At 48.9% G+C, this 18,637-nt stretch overlaps 2 protein-coding genes across 2 annotated transcripts; one reads left to right on the plus strand and one right to left on the minus strand.

Annotated features, from left to right (window-relative positions):
• The first annotated feature begins 1,667 nt into the window (after positions 1–1,667).
• Positions 1,668–10,016, plus strand: LOC122385579 (pyridoxal kinase-like). Its single transcript, XM_043373947.1, has 8 exons — positions 1,668–1,877; positions 2,144–2,294; positions 2,946–3,045; positions 3,694–3,837; positions 4,912–5,032; positions 5,772–5,920; positions 8,395–8,583; positions 9,262–10,016. Exons 2-8 carry the CDS (start codon positions 2,211–2,213, stop codon positions 9,372–9,374), a joined length of 900 nt encoding a protein of 299 aa, XP_043229882.1. The 5' UTR covers positions 1,668–1,877; positions 2,144–2,210; the 3' UTR covers positions 9,375–10,016.
• A 216-nt stretch (positions 10,017–10,232) lies between these two features.
• LOC122385580 (tubulin alpha-1 chain-like) lies at positions 10,233–17,662 on the minus strand. Its single transcript, XM_043373948.1, has 3 exons — positions 17,445–17,662; positions 12,830–13,052; positions 10,233–12,193 (listed from the first exon to the last, which is right to left on the minus strand). Exons 1-3 carry the CDS (start codon positions 17,445–17,447, stop codon positions 11,067–11,069), a joined length of 1,353 nt encoding a protein of 450 aa, XP_043229883.1. The 5' UTR covers positions 17,448–17,662; the 3' UTR covers positions 10,233–11,066.
• Positions 17,663–18,637: the final 975 nt, after the last annotated feature.

An 18,637-nucleotide genomic window follows, 5' to 3' on the forward strand; every position in this document is an offset into this window, starting at 1 on the left:
GCTCCCCGCACGCGGGGCATTCGTCGTCGGCTTCCGGGCCAATCTTGTGGAGCGTGTCACGGGTCAGCGGTGATGTGCCGGTCCTCAGCTGGGACAGCGTCACCGACCCCAGCGCGCCAGGGAGTCGTGGCCAGGCGTGGGGTCCGGGTGCGGGTGGGCAGCAGTTGCCCTCTGTCGCGACAGCTCTCGGACATGGCGCGTGACGGCGGCCCGCGCACTCGACAGGTCGATCGGTGCGCTGTCTTGGTCGCCCGCCGTGGCCTCGCCAGCCAGGCGGTCGGCGGTTTCGTTGCCGTCCAGCCCGGCATGGCCTGGCACCCACTGGAGCACCGTCTCGGTGCCGTTCTCGGCGAGGGTGCTCAGCACTCAGCAGCCTCCACACCTCGGCGGCCAGGGCCATGGTCTGGTTAGCTGGGCCGCGGCCGAGTAGTTGGAGCCCAGACCTTGAGTCGGTGAGGAGGCGGACCGACTTGGTCGATGCCAACTCCCCGTCCCCCAGGCCGGCCACAGCCGCGAACGCCTCGCGCATGGCGGTCAGTTCTGCTCTTAGGCTGGAGCAGACCGCCCCTGCAGGAGCGCGCACGGTCCCTTCTCTGTTGAGGTGGTGGAACTGGATCAGCGCCTGCGCCGCCCTGTTCCGTCCGCCGCGAGCCGAGCCGTCCGACCAGATAGTGACGTCCGGGTGCGGGAGCTCTGCAATGGCTCGCAGGGCAGCTTCCCTGCGGACTGCAGGCGGGTCCGACCGGCAGGTGGCCACGGGCAGGTCCACCCTGAAGGTGATGCCGCCGCGGTGGCCCAGCCATGGCGGGTCGCAGCTGTAGAACGCCGAACCTGTAACACAATAGAATTGCAATTGTAACAAAGACCTGCATGGTCAGCACACATCTGCAGTGACTGTCATCCCAAGTTGGTATGAATTGGCACAAAGTTGGGTCATGGTAGCAGACGTAGCACAAGCTGTTGTGATATGTCATACCGTAGGACTAGGTCGTAGGTTGTAAATTTTAGGTTTAAGGCTGTATGTTGTAGGTCAGGTCAGGTAAGGTTTGGTTAGAAAGACCCATTCTCGTGCATCGGGCAGCTTGTGCTACATCTACCTTACCAATACCCAATTTGGATTCCCAAAATTGATGGCAAACAGGCTTTTTGTATAACAAGTGTGGTTAATTGTTCTAATCCCCGCTGCAATGTGAGGGTAACTGCTTTTCTACAATCACAAAATTTGAATTCATATAGGTAGGTGTTTACATGTTGATGTTCAGAAAATGATACAAAATATGACACAATTATAGCTGCAACTGGATAGTGGATACCAACCTCAACTAAAAGTTTCTGCAGCCTTATAACCTAACAAATGACTAAATTGCCAAAATAAATCCCTTAGTACAATAGCTTGACTCTAAAATAACAGAAATTTAGCATGCAGACCCTGAAATGGAGGGTTTATGAAAAGCAACAAAAATAAACATTCACTAATATCAATATGTTGTTATAAATTTCATATGTAGCATAAGCGCCAATACTGCCTTCATTTACAATGTTGCTACTGTTTTCCACTCACAAACGCTGCCCTCCGTGGACAGCAGCAGCAGCAATGAAACGTCACCCGTGGTGTGACATCATCACCCATGACGTAATGGAAATCCAGTTGTTACCAAGGCCCCCGTCCATTCTCTCGCATTACTCTCTCACCCCTATTTGCTCTCACCGTCTTGCTCTCACCGGCTTTCCGCATCGCGGCCAAGTTCTATATACAAATATACCGTGCATCGCAGCAAAGCCGCATACGGATACGGCATTGAAAGCCTCACATCTTTCACTGCAAGTTTCACTACAATTGCTCATTTTTTACAACACGGGGAGGTTGGCTTGCTTGTGTGAGTACTGGGCACTGTTTATATTGTTTTGGTCAGTAGAAGTTCATGAAAATATTCATTGCATTCGTTTCACTATATTGGTGGTAGGTATCATTAGTTTAATTTTGCCTTAGTAGAGAGAAAATAAATCAATGTGATTGAAGTTTGAACATGTTTTTAAAATATGATTTTTGTTCGTGTCTTTTAGCTTGTCGAACAGCATGCAATGTTGGTGTCTGAACATATCTACATTAGATCAATGTAATCTTACAAATCCTTGATTTCAGAGCTTTCAGACCAGAGAACTTTGGCAAGTTTTTGCTGCAAGTTGCCTGATCTCAGCTGTCCATCATAATGAGTCTCCAGAGAGTTTTCTCACTGCAGAGTCATGTTGTGTCTGGTTATGTTGGGAACAAGAGTGCAACATTTCCACTTCAGGTAAATAGCGAAGTAGGTACCTACTACCTACTACCTACCTAGGTGCCTTTGGCATTTATGTTAAGCTTAGGCAAAGTGTAATTTTTCCTTATATGTGTAGGCTAGGTATTTTTAAGTATTCTTCATCTACACGTTAAACGGTTATCGCTGATGGTTACGCCAGCGGCCAGCTTTACCGATACCCTATTATCATCCAGTTGGAATATTCCTGGTCGGCTGATTACTTAGAGACTGCAGTTTAAAGTGCCCACATAGCAGCATGGCAATGCTGACCTCCACCTGCTGTCAGCTGCTCCCACGCACCGCATATCAGCACTGTCAGGAGTCTTCATATACCTAGCGCTGGAGCGACTCAAACCCGGGCTGTCACTACCGGGAGTCCAGCGCTCGGCCAACTGAGCTGCGGGACGAACATTAAGCCTTGGGACGGGACTGGGAGGCATTCCTTAGGTCAAACTATCGTGACATTTTTTAGGTCCGTCAGTCTGTAAGCAATTTCGTAATTCAAGCGACAGAAATAATCTTCAATACCTACCTACATTATGTATATGCGTTGTAAGAGGCTGTAGACAGGTACTGAAGCTAACGATATAGTTAACGTGCCGGTATTATGTCCTACCAGTCCTACCACTGTTGGTTCTTTTTTTACAGGTCCATGGGTTTGACGTGGACGCCGTGAATTCGGTGCAATTCTCCAACCACACTGGCTATAAATGCTTCAAGGGCCAGGTTCTGAACGACTCCGAACTTGGTAAGCTTTGTCGGAGAGTAAAATTAAGGTGCAGAATGTTGTCTGCCAGTTAATATTAGATCATGATAGTGTTCTTACTGACTGAACTCTGTAACCTCGCTCTGGAAAGATATAAATAGGTATCGTAGATTGATGCTTCTGTCTTCTGGTTATTTTGAATTCCGGCGACAAATTCAGATTAATTTGCATTGGGCGAAGTGTTCTGAATATGCTGTTCTACTTCTGTCCATAATAAGAGGATACTTTCGCGTGTATTTTCTACGTGATTTGTCACGTAGGTACCTACCTAATAATGATAATGAAAGATATCACACGTTTGATTATAATGAAAGACACTTTTCCGACAAATGTTTTTTTTTGCGGCAATATTACCCATAGAGATCTTATATCCATAAGATCTCTATGTATATAAGATCTCTATGATATTACCAGCTTCATGTTTCAAATGGAAAGTTCATTGGATTTTTTATATAAGTAAATGACTTCTCTAGTACCCTTTCTCGTGTTCCATTTTCACTGGTGTTTTTCTATGTCTTTGAACAGTCGCTGCCTGACCTTACGGTGACCTTACGCTGCACGGCACATCATCTAGCTTACAATGCAACAGGGAACACGCCATAACATAATCCCCATTTGTTTCCGCGACAGAGGAGCTGGTGTCCGGTCTGCGTCTGAACGACATCAACAAGTACTCGCACCTGCTGACCGGCTACATCGGCGCCCCGTCCTTCCTACTGAAGGTGGCGGACGTGGTCAAGGAGCTGAAGCAGGTCAACCCGGACCTCGTCTATGGTGAGATGCGCTCGCTCGTGGACTAAAGTCGTCTTAGGGCGTGAGATCGAGGGACACGAGAGTCGTGGTTAGTCTTCCGCTGAGTTAATAGCTTTGTTCTATTTATGGGATAGAGCAATAGCTGCTGTTGTCGTGTCGTTACCCTTACATGAATAAGCTATGAGTTTTTTTTTTTTTTTACGCGACTACGTAGCTTGAAGCGACTAACTACGCGACTGTGCGTGAAGCGGACAGCCGTTGCATTTTGTATCAGTTTGCTCAGTCGCCAGCATTTCCACTGTAAGTCGTCCTTTACGGACAATAGCTGGTAAATGTTCGGGTCAGAAGTGTTCGGATTGCTGCTGCACCCGACCGGTGTAACAGAGTTCGAACTACATGTCGCTGTATGGACGTCACCGGCCCTCCGGCCACCCGGCCGCGGCCGGTGCTGTGCCCTGTCACCGGCCCTCCGGCCACCCTACCGTGCCCTGTCACCGGACCCCGCGACCGCTCGGCTGATGAGAGGCACCGTCACGTCCCCGGGCGACACGGCGTAACAGCCGTGACGGCCGTGATGGCGGGACGGTGGTGTTTGTTCAGCGGCTCCGAACACCTGCGGGGAGCTCACCAGTCCCCGGCACTAATCTGATCCACAGAGCGGGGCCGACGGTACGATCGATGGCAGCAGCGGAAACTTGCCGTGAATATTTTTAGTCTTACAATGGTCGCTATTGTCGGTGCACCGCTCTACCTTCAGCGAATAGTATTCTACATACTGGTTATCGCTTTCTTTTTTTTCTTTTTTTTTTGCTCGGCCAGCCTAGTGCCAGTCTCGAGCGGTGGGACAGTTAACCCGGCAATTTTGGCCGGGATGCAAAAGTTACGTTAAACCGATTCAGTTTCCCAGTCTACCACTAAAGCTGTTCGATTACACCATCATTATGATACTGATGTGCGCCTGATCGACACAACCATACTGAAGAATAGTATTTGAGTCGTTCAGTGCCGCCGTTCGAGCACAACAGCCACGCACTCAGTCAGTCGGCAGGATACACGACATAGCGTGCTGACGGCGACTGTCTCGGTGTGTTCCAGTGTGTGACCCGGTGATGGGTGACAACGGCAAGATGTACGTACCGGCCGAGCTACTGCCGCTCTACAAGGAGCACATCATACCACTGGCCGACATCCTGACACCCAACCAGTACGAGGCCGAGTGAGTAGAGAGTCGACATCCTGTCACCGAATAAATACGAGAGTGAGTGGGTATGAACGGAGGACACGAACGGGCGGCACTTGAAGGATGTGGCACGGCACCTAAGAGTCCCGATTAGAGGTGGCAAAATGTGGACCCGAGGACCCGGTCCAAAGAACCAGTCTGGACCCATATGGGTCCAAACCGGTTCCTGGAAATTTTCGAACGGGTCCAACCGGGTCCTACCATAAACTATACATCTTGCACACTACACATTATTGCAAAATGTGAAGTGAATGAAGTGAATGTTTCTTTGCACACAGTAGCTCATGAGTATTCCCAGTGGGAAATAGGCTGTTTTACATGATGCAACTGATGATACCTACAAGTGGTTTGCATTAATTGACTTTTGGGGAACGGGTCCAACTGGTTCCGGTTCCAACTAAGACCGGGTCCGACTGGTTCCAGAAATGTCCAGCCGGGTCTGGTTCGAGTCTGGTTTTCCAAAATTTTCATCTTTTGCCACCTCTAGTCCCGATTTTAGGAATGATATCCTGTAAATGTATTGAAAAATCCATATTTAAAAAGAGCGTGTTATTCGGATGAGGATCTCATTCAGTTATTCACATTAGCTATCTCTATTATTGTTACCACTGTCTGAGCGGGATTACTCGATCAAAAACACGGTTTGTGGTCCCCATTGCGCTACCTCGTGGCTCTTTCAGCCCATGTTCACCTGACCTTGTCCCCCGTTCTCCAGGCTGCTGACTGGTCAGAAGATCTCCTGTGAGGAGGACGCTCTGCGTGTCATGGACCAGCTGCACGAGGCCGGGGCGCGAACGGTGGTTCTCTCCAGCACGGACCTCGGCTCGGAGGAGACCCTGGTCGGCCTGGCCAGTATCAAAGACAGTGAGTGCGGGGGTGTGCTGTGGTAGACAGATGAGCGTCGTTTGAAGACAGAACGTAGCTCTAGCCTCTAAGACGGCAGATTATGGCTGTTAGTGTCATTCATATCATCTGGACAGTCGGTGTTGGGTACTCGATTGCGATAACATTCGTTCATTCCGCGTATCTCCCAAGCAAGTCACGTCTGTGATATAAGAAAGTCCTTATTTATATATACCGTCGTATACTATTCGCCTCGTGACTCAGAAGTGGCTGACATCTGGTGGCCGTTTCCTGAACTACTATAGGTAGGATCCGGCGGCCGCTCCGCAGGCAGACCGGCCGGTCTAATCTCACGAGACCTCGGATTTCGAATACTTTTTCTTTCAAAATTGGAAAGCAATGCACATAATTCGACGACAAATTCCTCATAGATCACGAATAATGATTCGCATAGCCCATCATACATCCTTTCACAGTCAAAAGGGCCCTGAACAAAGCGTCCCGTGGCACTTCGTAAGCAGTATTGGTGATCACAACCAATGTTAGGGCGGTAAGGGCGGCCGATAAGGATATTGCAATCCGCCGAAAGAGCAAGGTTCCGGGCACATTGTCTGAACCCTCGCCGTAATGGTTTTCTACGTAGGTAGGTACCGCCCGATGCTTTGGAACCGCCCTGATATCTTAAGAGCATTCATATGCCGGCATAAGACATTCACCTTTTATAGCCCGTCACAGGCCGACGTGGGGCCCTCAGAAATAGGCATGGAGTTCTCGGAAACCTGCATAAGGTCCTCATTGACTACCGTCGGAACTTAAGGACCTGCGAATTGCGATGGGCCCCAAAACGCCACTGTGGAGCCCTCAAAGACCTGTAGATTGTAAACTTCAGAAACCAGCGTGGACCCTCGGGCCTCGGGTGCCGATGTAGAATGATTGGTGCGGGCCAACGGTGAGTTCAGTGCGGGTTTGCTCAACCTTTCAAATGACCTGTTGACCAGTGGGATGGAATGGAACAGACTTACAAAACCAGCTGCTCGAACGGCGCCCGGAAGGCGAAGGGACATGTTCATTTCACATTGCTTTTTGCTAATGATATCTGCATGTCAGGGCCAAAAGGCAGTAGCTAGTAGCCTGAGCACTGAGCAGGGAATGAGGGATGTATTCGGTTCAGAAGGGGCTGATTCTGCTCCCAATGATAGGGGGTTGGATATGTTATCTGTGTAATTCAAACTCAGTTCTGAGTTATCACTTCAGATTCATAAGGCTTCAGAGGGTGGAGCCTTATGACCACTGACACCAAAAATTTGTGACTTTTACATTCTTCCATTCAGTTATCACTTACATATGTGAAAGATAAATGGCCTAAAACTGGCAATGAAAATAACTCAGGGTACCCCAGGCTTGTTGAAGGGAAGGTATGAATGAACACCCGAGGACATCGGATTGCTTCCCTCTCCCAGGTATGTAGTATTCTCACACCATTGATCATATGTTGATGTAGTTCAGGAAACAAAAGAGATAGATGTGCAAATTCAGGCCAGCTGTGAACGTATCATTGATTACAATGCCTCTAATGCCACCAATACTGCACCAACTTCTAAAGCACTGAGCAGAGGTTGTAACTAATAGCACTGGGCAGACCATTTGTCAATTCAATGCTGAGCAAGAAGGTGACTGAGGTAAGGTGCAATGAGCTAAATATGTTCTGTGCTCTGCTGGACACATGTGCAGAATACATGTATCATATTGTGCTGCACCACACATGCCAACAACAGACTTAATTTTAGGTCTAATCCCTTCAGCTACCTCCTCGAAACAAGCAGCCCTCTCAACAGCAAGTGGGTTTTGAGGGTTAGCAGAAAGACTCCTCAGTTCCTTCCTTCCAGGGCTGCAGCCTGCTGCTGGAAGCTGCCTCAGAAACCCTAGCATAGTGGAACAGCTGCTGTTAGCAGTGGCATCGGGTTGGCAGCCATCACTTCTGACTTCCGATTTCGGTCAAATGCCACTAGTTGTAGTCTGAGTCCTGTCTTTTGTACTTGTGTGGTCATGTCATTGTCATACCATGCTACTGCTACAACATGAAAGATTGCATATACACGTTATTGCCTGAAATATATCCATTCTAATAATGGAAACAAGATCATTTAACGAATTGCCATGCGTCTTTGTAAGCTGCTTCAGACTGAGGCCAAAAGTCAAAGGTCATGGCGATTTATATGCAGCCAAATGCTGTATGATATTCACTAGGGATAGCAGGGTAATTTACTCCAAAGGTCAAAAACCCAAAACGTTACATAAAAGGAATCAAAATCGATAATAATCAGCTTCCCCCAACCCCAAAATACATGTTTACCGGTATTCGTAACTCGTGCGCCATATTCGCTATCCTATCTATACGGTTCTACAGTGCTGCCACCTAGCGAGGTGTCACGAGGCGAATTGATTATACTATCGTACCCAAACTTTTAACTTTCCCTTGTCTCTATGTCCGGCAGATGACACCAGTCGCCGTATCCGTATCAACATTCCCCGTCTGCCGGCCTCGTTCACCGGCACGGGGGATCTGTTCGCCGCCTGTCTCCTGGCCTGGATGCACAAGACCAACGGAGACCTGAAGACCTCCTGCCAGAAGACGGTGGCCACCCTGCAGGATGTGCTCAAACGCACCCTGAAACACGCACAAGGTCAGCTGCATTTTTACTCAACAAAGAAGCAGACATGGCAGTTTTATTTCTCGTCGTTCTTTTTCCTTATTTTCGGATAATACTTTCTGTGTGGTCAGCTGAGCCACTCAGACACCTAAACCAAGGTCAAAGATGGATCCATCCAGAGTTTTTGCTTGGTCTGTAAAGAGTTCGTTTGGAATGACTTAGTAAATTGTCTGTTTTTTTTTTTTTTTGGGGGGGGGGGGGTAGGCCCTTTCGGTCTGACGGAGGCCATTTCAGAGCCGGGAGGATGAATTAAGGGGAGACATTGGTCTGGGCGGGCACCCTAGTGAGTCACTGGGGCTGAGCCCGTCGAAAAGGACAGGCCGACCCAGGCCTACCAGTACCAGCCCCCAAGTACTCAAGACTGCACCCGGCTATGGGCGCGCTCCTTTAGTAGCTGCGGTGCGCTCCAATGGGAGCCGCCCGCATGAGATAAAGTTGCCTGTCCAGCCCGGAGCAGGGAAAAGAGGCGGAGAGGAAAGGGATTTGTCTGTCCTGAGGATGGAAAAGAGGTGGAACGGTGGTGACTTGCGTCGTATCGTTATTGGTGTCGTGCCGATGTTTAATTCGCCATCTCTGTGTTCCATGGTTTCCCACCACCCCTAAATGATGTATCCCTCTTGTGACCCGTGTTGTCCGTGCCTCTACCGACAGATCTGGCCGGACCGGACGGAAAGCTCGGGGTGCGCGAGCTCGAGCTGCGACTAGTCCAGAGTCTGGACGACATCAGACAGCCCAAGTCGGACGTCGTCGTCGAGGACATCTAGCGGCCAGGATGTCAACTACAGCTTACACAGGCCACCGCCCTGCCGGACCGCGTCTCGCTATCAAGCCAAAACGTGTGTTGTCGATCAGTGCTTTTGGGATGCGGAGGCCGGGGTGGAGTCAGGCTGTAGGTGTGAGAGAAAGAAGAGCTTCCAGGCATATTTGCCACCAAATATCAAGGATCAATGAAGGCTTGTCGATACACCGGTGGCCGTGAGGTAGTTGTGGAAGTTAAGTCTGCCATAATCACGTAGAACACTTGCCGATGGTGTCCACTAACACATAGTCAATACGTTTGTCCTTGTTCCCGTCGAAGACATTGTGTGTATTTTATGCAATATTTTGTGTGCAATAGGTGGAAGTAGGGTTTGCACCGAGTGATAAAGCTCTAATCAATGAGTCCCGCGCGCTGACGTAGATTGAGTGACGATGTAGCTGATTGAATATTTTACGGAGTGATTTGACTGATTCGGGAGTGAACTGTGGTTGTTGGGTTGCAAAAGATGCGTGGTACATTCCACATCGGCTTACATTATTTCTCAGGTCGCTGCTCATTGTGTCATCGTACTTAATTGATTTTCCGTGGGATTTTTTGTCCTGGGCTGGTTGTGACTGTCCTGGTTAAATATATCGGTGCATGTGTCTCACGGTCTTTGTGAATGCGTCTCACGGCTTGTCCTGTACCATGCGGTACGTACGAGTACTAACTGGTTAGCCAGTGTCAACTTCGTAGGTTTGTTTGAGCTAACTTCATGCAGGTAACAAACCGTTCCGCAATTGACCTATTCACTCACGTATAACAAGCTAAGTTCCTTGCATACCCCTCCCCCCGCCCCTACCGCTCCAGCCAAACGAGGTAGTGGAAGTATAAGCTGTATTTTAGCAACATCAACTTTTATCATCAGTTTATCACCCGTTCAGTGCACAGCTCCGAAGTACGAGGTCACGATTCTTCAACAATGCCACTCGCAGGCGTTAAATCGGCCGACATTTCGAGATGAGAATTTGACGGTGTAACACGCGAGATTCCCGTGAGACTAGTCCGTTACGCAGTTGCAACTTGCATATTAGTACAACTTGATAGATAGACCGTGATGGTTACGAGTGATGAGCCATGAGCGTTGCCAGAGACATAAGTGGACAGAAGTTGTGTGTGATGATCGCTATGGACGGCCGATGTGCAGACAACTACGACAGAGAAAACAATATTCAGACCGAGATAAGAATCAGTGCATGTCAAACTCACGTCTAGGCAAAGGGCAGGTGAGTAGCACATAAGAATATTAAACAATACTGTAGCCTGTTAAGAAGTAAGAAAACATCGGCTGCCCGTCGGCAAAACGTAGCAACAAACAGAGACAACGATACGCGACTGCGAGCGAGGCGCCCCCTGACGAGTGACGAGGTCGAGCGGCGCGGCTGCGCGTCACGTCTGACAATCGCTGCGACTAGCGCGCCTGATCTCAACAGCACTTCCATCATCACAATCTAGACTAGATCAAAAGCTGACGGCCTAGGCGCCATCAAAAGCTCGAAAAGAAACTGGCCTTGCTGTCATCAGAAACAGCCCCGAGTCTGATGGCCAGCCGCCAATAAAAAGGAAACCAAAAATGAAATCGCGATAACCTAGCAAAGAGAAAGTGAGTGGCGGCGCAGAGCGCTGCACCACTGCCGCGTACATCACCGGAGACCGCCTAGTACTCCTCTCCCTCCTCCTCCTCGGCATCGGCAGAGTCGATGCCGACCTCCTCGTAGTCCTTCTCGAGGGCGGCCAGGTCCTCGCGCGCCTCGGAGAACTCGCCCTCCTCCATGCCCTCGCCGACGTACCAGTGCACGAAGGCGCGCTTGGCGTACATCAGGTCGAACTTGTGGTCCAGGCGGGCCCAGGCCTCGGCGATGGCGGTGGTGTTGGACAGCATGCAGACGGCGCGCTGCACCTTGGCCAGGTCGCCGCCGGGCACCACGGTCGGCGGCTGGTAGTTGATGCCGACCTTGAAGCCGGTCGGACACCAGTCGACGAACTGGATGCTGCGCTTGGTCTTGATGGTAGCGATAGCCGCGTTGACGTCCTTGGGCACGACATCACCGCGGTACAGCATGCAGCAGGCCATGTACTTGCCGTGGCGCGGGTCACACTTAACCATCTGGTTGGCCGGCTCGAAGCAGGCGTTGGTGATCTCAGAGACGCTCATCTGCTCGTGAGCTGCCTTGTCTGCCGAGATGATGGGAGCGTAGGTGACCAGCGGGAAGTGGATGCGAGGGTACGGCACCAGGTTGGTCTGGAACTCGGTCAGGTCCACGTTCAGGGCGCCGTCAAAACGCAGCGAGGCCGTGATGGACGAGACGATCTGGCCGATCAGACGGTTCAGGTTGGTGTAGGTCGGGCGCTCGATGTCCAGATTACGCATGCAGATGTCGTAGATGGCCTCGTTGTCGACCATGAAGGCGCAGTCCGAGTGCTCCAGGGTGGTGTGGGTGGTCAAGATGGAGTTGTACGGCTCCACCACGGCCGTGGCCACCTGCGGCGCCGGGTAGACGGCAAACTCCAGCTTCGACTTCTTGCCGTAGTCGACACTGAGACGCTCCATCAGCAGGGCAGTGAAGCCGGAGCCGGTGCCGCCGCCGAACGAGTGGAAGATCAGGAAGCCCTGCAGGCCGGTGCACTGGTCAGCCAGCTTCCTGATGCGGTCCAGCACCTGGTCGACGATCTCTTTGCCGACCGTGTAGTGGCCGCGCGCGTAGTTGTTGGCCGCATCCTCCTTTCCGGTGATCATCTGTTCCGGGTGGAACAGCTGTCTGTACGGTCCAGTGCGGATCTCATCTGGTGGACAGCCGGCCAGTGTTCGGTTACAGACAGTCGGTGTGCATGGGGCGGTACAGCAGACCGCCAGGCGGCCAGGTAGTTAACAGGCGGAGGTCGACACGAGGGTCGATGGAAATCGATGGACCCGGCGCCAGACTAACAGAATAACCCGGAGCCCCGTGGCGTTCACTGCGCACATAGGTTATTTATTCCACACAGCATTTATGTATTATACAGCGCTTCGGCTGCAGGTGCTTTACGTCTAAATAACATAGCAAGAAATAACTAGGGAGCGTATGAAATACCTAAACCGGAGCACAACACCATTTTTTTAGGGTTGCCGATCGACAGTTGTGCGAGGTGATAGTAAGCGAGGATTAGCCCAATTCTTTCCAAAAATTACCGAACATGACGGCATCAAGTTATATGTCTCTATTATAGGTCTCTATCAACTATGTATAGGTCTCTAACATTCAGGAATTTTCGTTTATTTGAAAGCTACGAGTAAACCTGCTGACACACTGTACTTATACAACCTTTGTCTCAATCTCTCTAAAAACATATTTCTTAAACGCCCTTTCTATGAGGGCATGGGCGAATTCCGTTAGGGGAACGCCCACACTCCCTGCCCACTGTATCCTTGACCCCACCCACCGATAACGGACGGCTCCAGGTCGACGAACACGGCACGGGGCACGTGCTTGCCCGATCCGGTCTCTGAGAAGAATGTGCTGAAGCTGTCGTCACCGCCAGCGGCCACCTTGTCTGCCGGCATCTGGCCGTCGGGCTGGATGCCGTGCTCGAGGCAGTAGAGCTCCCAGCAGGCGTTGCCCATCTGGACACCGGCCTGGCCCACATGGACGGAGATGCACTCGCGCTGAAACAAAAAATCACTTATAATACTTGTCTGGGTGTCTGGGCGGAAATTGTTTATGTGTATCGTCTCTCTTGAAAGTATCTATCGCGTCTCTTAAGTATCGTTATCGCTCCCTAGTTTGAGACTTGAGAGCCCCTAGTTTTTATAGGGCTGGCCGCCCAGCCGACCCGTGAAACCATGAAAACGGTACGGGAAGCCAGGCGGCCAACCTTCAAAAGCCAGGGGCTCTCAAATCAGAAAGCGATACTTTTGTGACGCAATACTCTCAAGTGAGACTACACCCGCTGAGCACTACACACTAGCAGGTTCACTCTTCTGGTACTTGTTCTGACCTACCAGTCGGGTGACAGCATCCCTAATCCCGACATAACTGCTTAATGCTTATGTGGTCTAGAATAAGCATTCACACCTCCTCTCAGTCTGTGCTGCTCACAGCACCTCCAAATCACAGCTCGTACGAGGGTGGCCAAACAGTTGGCTGACACAGCTACTTTTGGGCCAATAGCATTTGACTAGCCATGGTTTAACGGTGAGCCGCAAAATGGCATGAACATCCTACAAGCACTGATTTTATACAATAAGATCCTTCCAAGTCATATTGAAATTTGTCTTAGAACTATAATATACATACATGCCAAGTTACCAACAACAAATGAACCACTTTAATACTTTTGTGTTGAAAATGGGAGCCGAGGTCCAAATGGATCTTCAAGGATGAATTTTGTCTGTCTGTTATCCTCTGTCCTAATGCTGCCTAGTGCCGTTTGATGAAAAAATCAAAATGCAATGATAATCAATCATGGTGAGGTCACCTGATCAACCTAATCCGAACAAATTAGACCCATGATGTATTGAATGGTCGGTTTTGCCATGATTAAATAATTAAATATGATGATGAAATTGACCAATAACATGGCAGTGATATGTATTTTATGGGCCTGTTCCAGCGCCTCCAGAAACCTCCAGAAAGCTCCAGAAAGCTCTAGAATCCTCCAGAGAGCGTTCCAGCGCCTCCAGAAAGCTCCAGAAAGCTCTCGCCAAAGCTCCAGAAACCTCCAGTAGCCTCCAGAGAGTTGAGAGGTCCAAATTTCTCTGGAGGCTCTGGTCTACAATTATGGTGCACATGTGACAATCACGAATGTAAACAAAGGACATTTGACTGATTATTTTACAACTTGAATGTAAAGAAAATTACATTGCTATAATTTTATTTATCTTTTTAACTAAAATTGAAAACAAATTTTGCGTTTCAAGAGAGAACAATCGTCATTCTTTTGGTATCTATGACGCCAATCTCCAGAAATCTCCAGATTGCGTTCCAGCGCCTCCAGTAAAACCTCTGGTAGAGCCTCCAGTCAAGAATTTCTTCTGGAGGCGCTGGAACAGGCCCTATATAACAAAATAACCCGATGATGTCGTAAGACGAAAGCTCGTTCTATATTTTCGGCCTTATTTTGTTATATAAAATACATATCACTGCCATGTTATTGGTCAATTTCATCATCATATTTAAAATAGACCCAGCCTAATCTAACAGGCCCTAGCAAAACCTAGCCATGTATTTTAACCTAAATCAATCTTACCTGAACCCACACCCACCTAACACCTCTGACAGAACTCAGAAGACTAGGCTGGGTTCAGAGGTTATTTAGGCTGGGTCAGCCCAGGTGACCTCTCCTCAATGGATTATCATATTTGCTGCACTTACAAGTAACAAACAGTTTCTTAATCATTGTGGAAAACATAGAAAGGAACAAAATTTATCCTAACTCATTAAAAAAAAAAACATTTTGACTTCAGTTTCAGTAATAGGTAGAAGGTACCCTTTCTTTTAACTACCCACCTATTGCTTAAGTATTGTGAGAAGTGAGAACAGCAAACACTGACACACACACACACATACAATGTCTTTAAGCTCTTCTATCCTCCTCCCATTTCAAATAATGTTCCTATTGCTCCTCAAAGCTGATCTCAATCTCACTGCTCCTCCCTCATCCAAAAAAGTAAGTTTCATAGAAAAGGCTTAAGTAGATATATTAGTGTACAAGATACCAGTTAGTACCTCTGAAGTGATAAACAGGGATGATCCTTCAGCCTTCAGCTTCAATTGAAGCTTACATATTTTGAAAAGAAATTTTTATTTTTATCTCATAATATTGATGGCCATTAAACATCCACTGTATGGCCAGCAAAGAGCTGATTATCTCTCAGAAATATTCCTGTGGCAGTCTGAAATCAACCCTCTAGTAGACTAGTATACTCGTTCAAACAATTCCGTTGTGGGGGGGGGGGGGGGGGGAGGTGGCACGAGCAGACCCTTTGTCTCTTTCACAGGTCAGGTCCTGTCACTTGTCAGGTAAGTGTTGGGGTGAAATGGGCAGTCTGAACCCTAGAATCATTCATGATTTCCTGCAATACCTGTAGATAGAGCATCAAATAAAATAAAATGGACTTGAAAACAGAGTTCTCCCCTAGTCACGATTGCTTCAGGTTGTCGTTTCAACCACCTTTTCTCAAAGTGTGTCAAAAGTGGAAATAGCCGCCCGGCTTTAGTTCGCCAGCCTTGTCAATAGATGGCAGGACCACAATATGGGCAGCGGATCGTGCAATTGACGTCAAAATTTCGTTATCTGCTAAGAATTGAATGGCGGATCTTTTCATGCAAGAATCAAGTAAATCGGTCCACAACTTTTCTAGCAACAGAGATATGAAGTCAAACACCCTGCCAGAGCGGCGGAGCGGCGGCCGGCGGCCCGCGGCGGCCGTTACGCGCCGCCTGGGAGACTGGCGGCGCTGAGCGGTTCCGAATTGGCACTGCACTAAAACCTGTTAACTGCTTGGAATAGTTATTATAGCAAAATTTTCATTCAAGTGAGGAATAACCAAGGGCAGGAAGTATGTATGCTTGTGTGCGTACTGTGTAAGCCAAGAAGCTGCATTAGCAGATACTCGCTAATATTAGATCCAGCCAAGTCCAAACGCATTCCAGGGAATGTGTTTCTGATGGGTGAACAATATTTATCGTTCGATGGCGGATACAGTTTTAACAATACAAAAAATATTTTTGCACAGCTCTATTCCTTGAATAATTCTCTTCAACGCCTCATTCCTAGTTAAGCGAATTAGCCCACCCTGGCTGAATAAATAAGGCGATTTCGCCACAAGGTCGCGAAAAACCGACGGAAAACGGCCGCGCTCAACGTTAATTTGGGCATGCAGACTCTTAAAAACTCGCATTGGGCGGGTAGGGTTTCCCAGGTATTGGCTCCAAAACACCGTATTCGGCTCCTGAATACGTCCAAGTGACCCGCCTCGTTCCTAGTTAAGCTCTAATTAGATCAAGTGACTCATAAGGAGCGAAAAAGCGACAAAAAGCATGAATTTCCCTATGGCGGCGGGCTGCCGGGTTGCCAGACGGCGCACCGGCTATTTCCACTTTTGACACACCATGTGATGGAAAAAATATGAATAACAAGAAACGGTATATGGCTAGTTTAGGTCCTAACTACAATTGTGACACTGTTGATACAAATATGTAACAGCAAAAATTTTATGCATTAGGTTAGGTTAGGTTGTAGGTTTTAGGTTGTAGGTAGGTAGGTTTGTAGGTTTTAGGTCGTTAGGCTGTAGGTTTTTAAGTAGGTAGTAGGTTGGTAGGTTATAGGTAAATAGGTAAGGTTAGGTCAGAGGGGTGTTCACGGGCACCGCACACTGCTGCGTGCGCTGTGTGCGGTACGTCCAGCAGGCGTGGGGGTAGGGGATGGGTAGGCGGCTCTGACGTCACGGCTGCGTGCGGTGGACGGTCCGCTGTGGCCAGTCCCGACCGGCCACAGCGATCGCTGTGTGCGGTGACGGAAGGCTGACGTAGGGACGCGGTGGGCGGAGCTTCGAGGCTGTGTGCGGTCCGACCGCACACAGGGTCCGTGAACAGCCCTCAGGTTTGATTGCTTTTTCTTTTATTTGCAAGACATATAAGTATCATTTCTGGATTCAGGATGCCAAATGTATGAATGTGAAAAAAGTATCCATGAAATCTGCTTAGGACTCAATTTTTGTGTTATGAGGTTATCGGTGGAGCCAACAAATAACTAAATGCACTTACTTTTATTAAATAAAAGTAAAGTAATAAAAGTAAGTGAATTTAGTTATTTGTTGGCTCCACCGATAACCTCATAACACAAATATGTCCCTAAATAATTAGGACTTAATTTTGACATTTACCCAAGAAACCAACATGAACATTAAAAAACAAGGCAAAGAAGCAAAGAATTGGATGCCAAAATGCTTTTCATAAAAATCCTAGAGCACCTAGCATCACTAAGCAAACCAAAGGTATACCTATAGGGCCTTGAAGCAAACATAGTTGAAGTAACATGAAGAGCAATTGCTTACCATTTTGGTGAGTGGCAAAAACGAGTGCGGGCAAAAACAGTGCAACTGTCCAACGGAGTCCTGCTACACTTCACAGCTCGGGACTTCAGCGACCACAGTGCAAACGGCGCCTCGGGAAAGAGAACGGCAGGCTTCCGGCGGAGGCGCGCGCGCGATCCCACGACCACGCCCCCACACACGTGTAACGGACGCGTCAAAATTGTCTCTGGCTTCAAGCCGCTAATAAACTGCCAAGGTTTTAGTTATACTGATGACGTCATAGTAGTGAACCATTCAAATTACGAAATTACAAAATTCAAATTACAAAAATAATGGGTGAAATTTTGCAAAAAGCCACTAATTAAATCCCGCTAACTTTGTTCCTATGATGTAGGTGAAATGCGATTGCCAATGATGGGGTGTGCCTGGTGCTTGCATGGTGCCAATGTGGGCGTGGCGTGGCCAAGATCGCCGAGACCAAGGCCGTATAAGTTGCCGAGACTCATCGATGGGCGCGGCGGGCGTGGCCAATGTTCCTATGGGAAACGGCGTTGCTTTCGTCTTTCGATATGGTTGACACCGTTTCGTCATTTACGTCCTCAGGACATTCAAATCCTTCTCCTCCAGGCTCCAAGTTCTAATCCCCCTTTTTCGGGCTGGACGGGGCACGGGCAACTTCATCCCATCCGCGAGTGCCCGATAAGAGCACGCCCGTAGCCGGGTGCGGTGAGTGCGGGTCGGGGGAGGGGGCTGGTCGGCCTGTCCTCTGGACCCTCTGGACGGCCTTGCTCTGGACGGGCTCAGCCCCGCCCCGGCGACTCACCAGGGTGCTCGCCCAGAAGGAAGAGATAGCTCGCTATCAGATCTTTCAGAACGACAAAGGTCATTTTTCGATCAGGTCATCGCTGAGGTCACTAGAGTCCGGAGGTCTCCAAAAGTAGAATTATTATGTATTCTGGTTCCCGATTTTGACAACCTTCCACAAATCGGCGCATTATTCGGGAATTCAGATAGCTATAGCGTCGTGGAAAAGCGCATCCGATAGCTCTTTTCCTCGGCTCTTACAAAGCTTTTTCTAAATACCTACGTTTTTATCAGATTTTACGTAAGATCAGTGGTTTAACCTCCAGAGGTCAAATACTCAAAATTGGACGTTTTTGCGTAAAACGTTTTTCTGTGGTAATAACTTCTGACACCAGTCTTGCAGCAGCCAG

The sequence above is a fragment of the Amphibalanus amphitrite genome, unplaced genomic scaffold, assembly GCF_019059575.1.
Source record: "Amphibalanus amphitrite isolate SeventyFive unplaced genomic scaffold, NRLGWU_Aamphi_draft 000224F_arrow, whole genome shotgun sequence".
In the NCBI taxonomy this organism is placed as follows: Eukaryota; Metazoa; Arthropoda; class Thecostraca; order Balanomorpha; family Balanidae; genus Amphibalanus; species Amphibalanus amphitrite.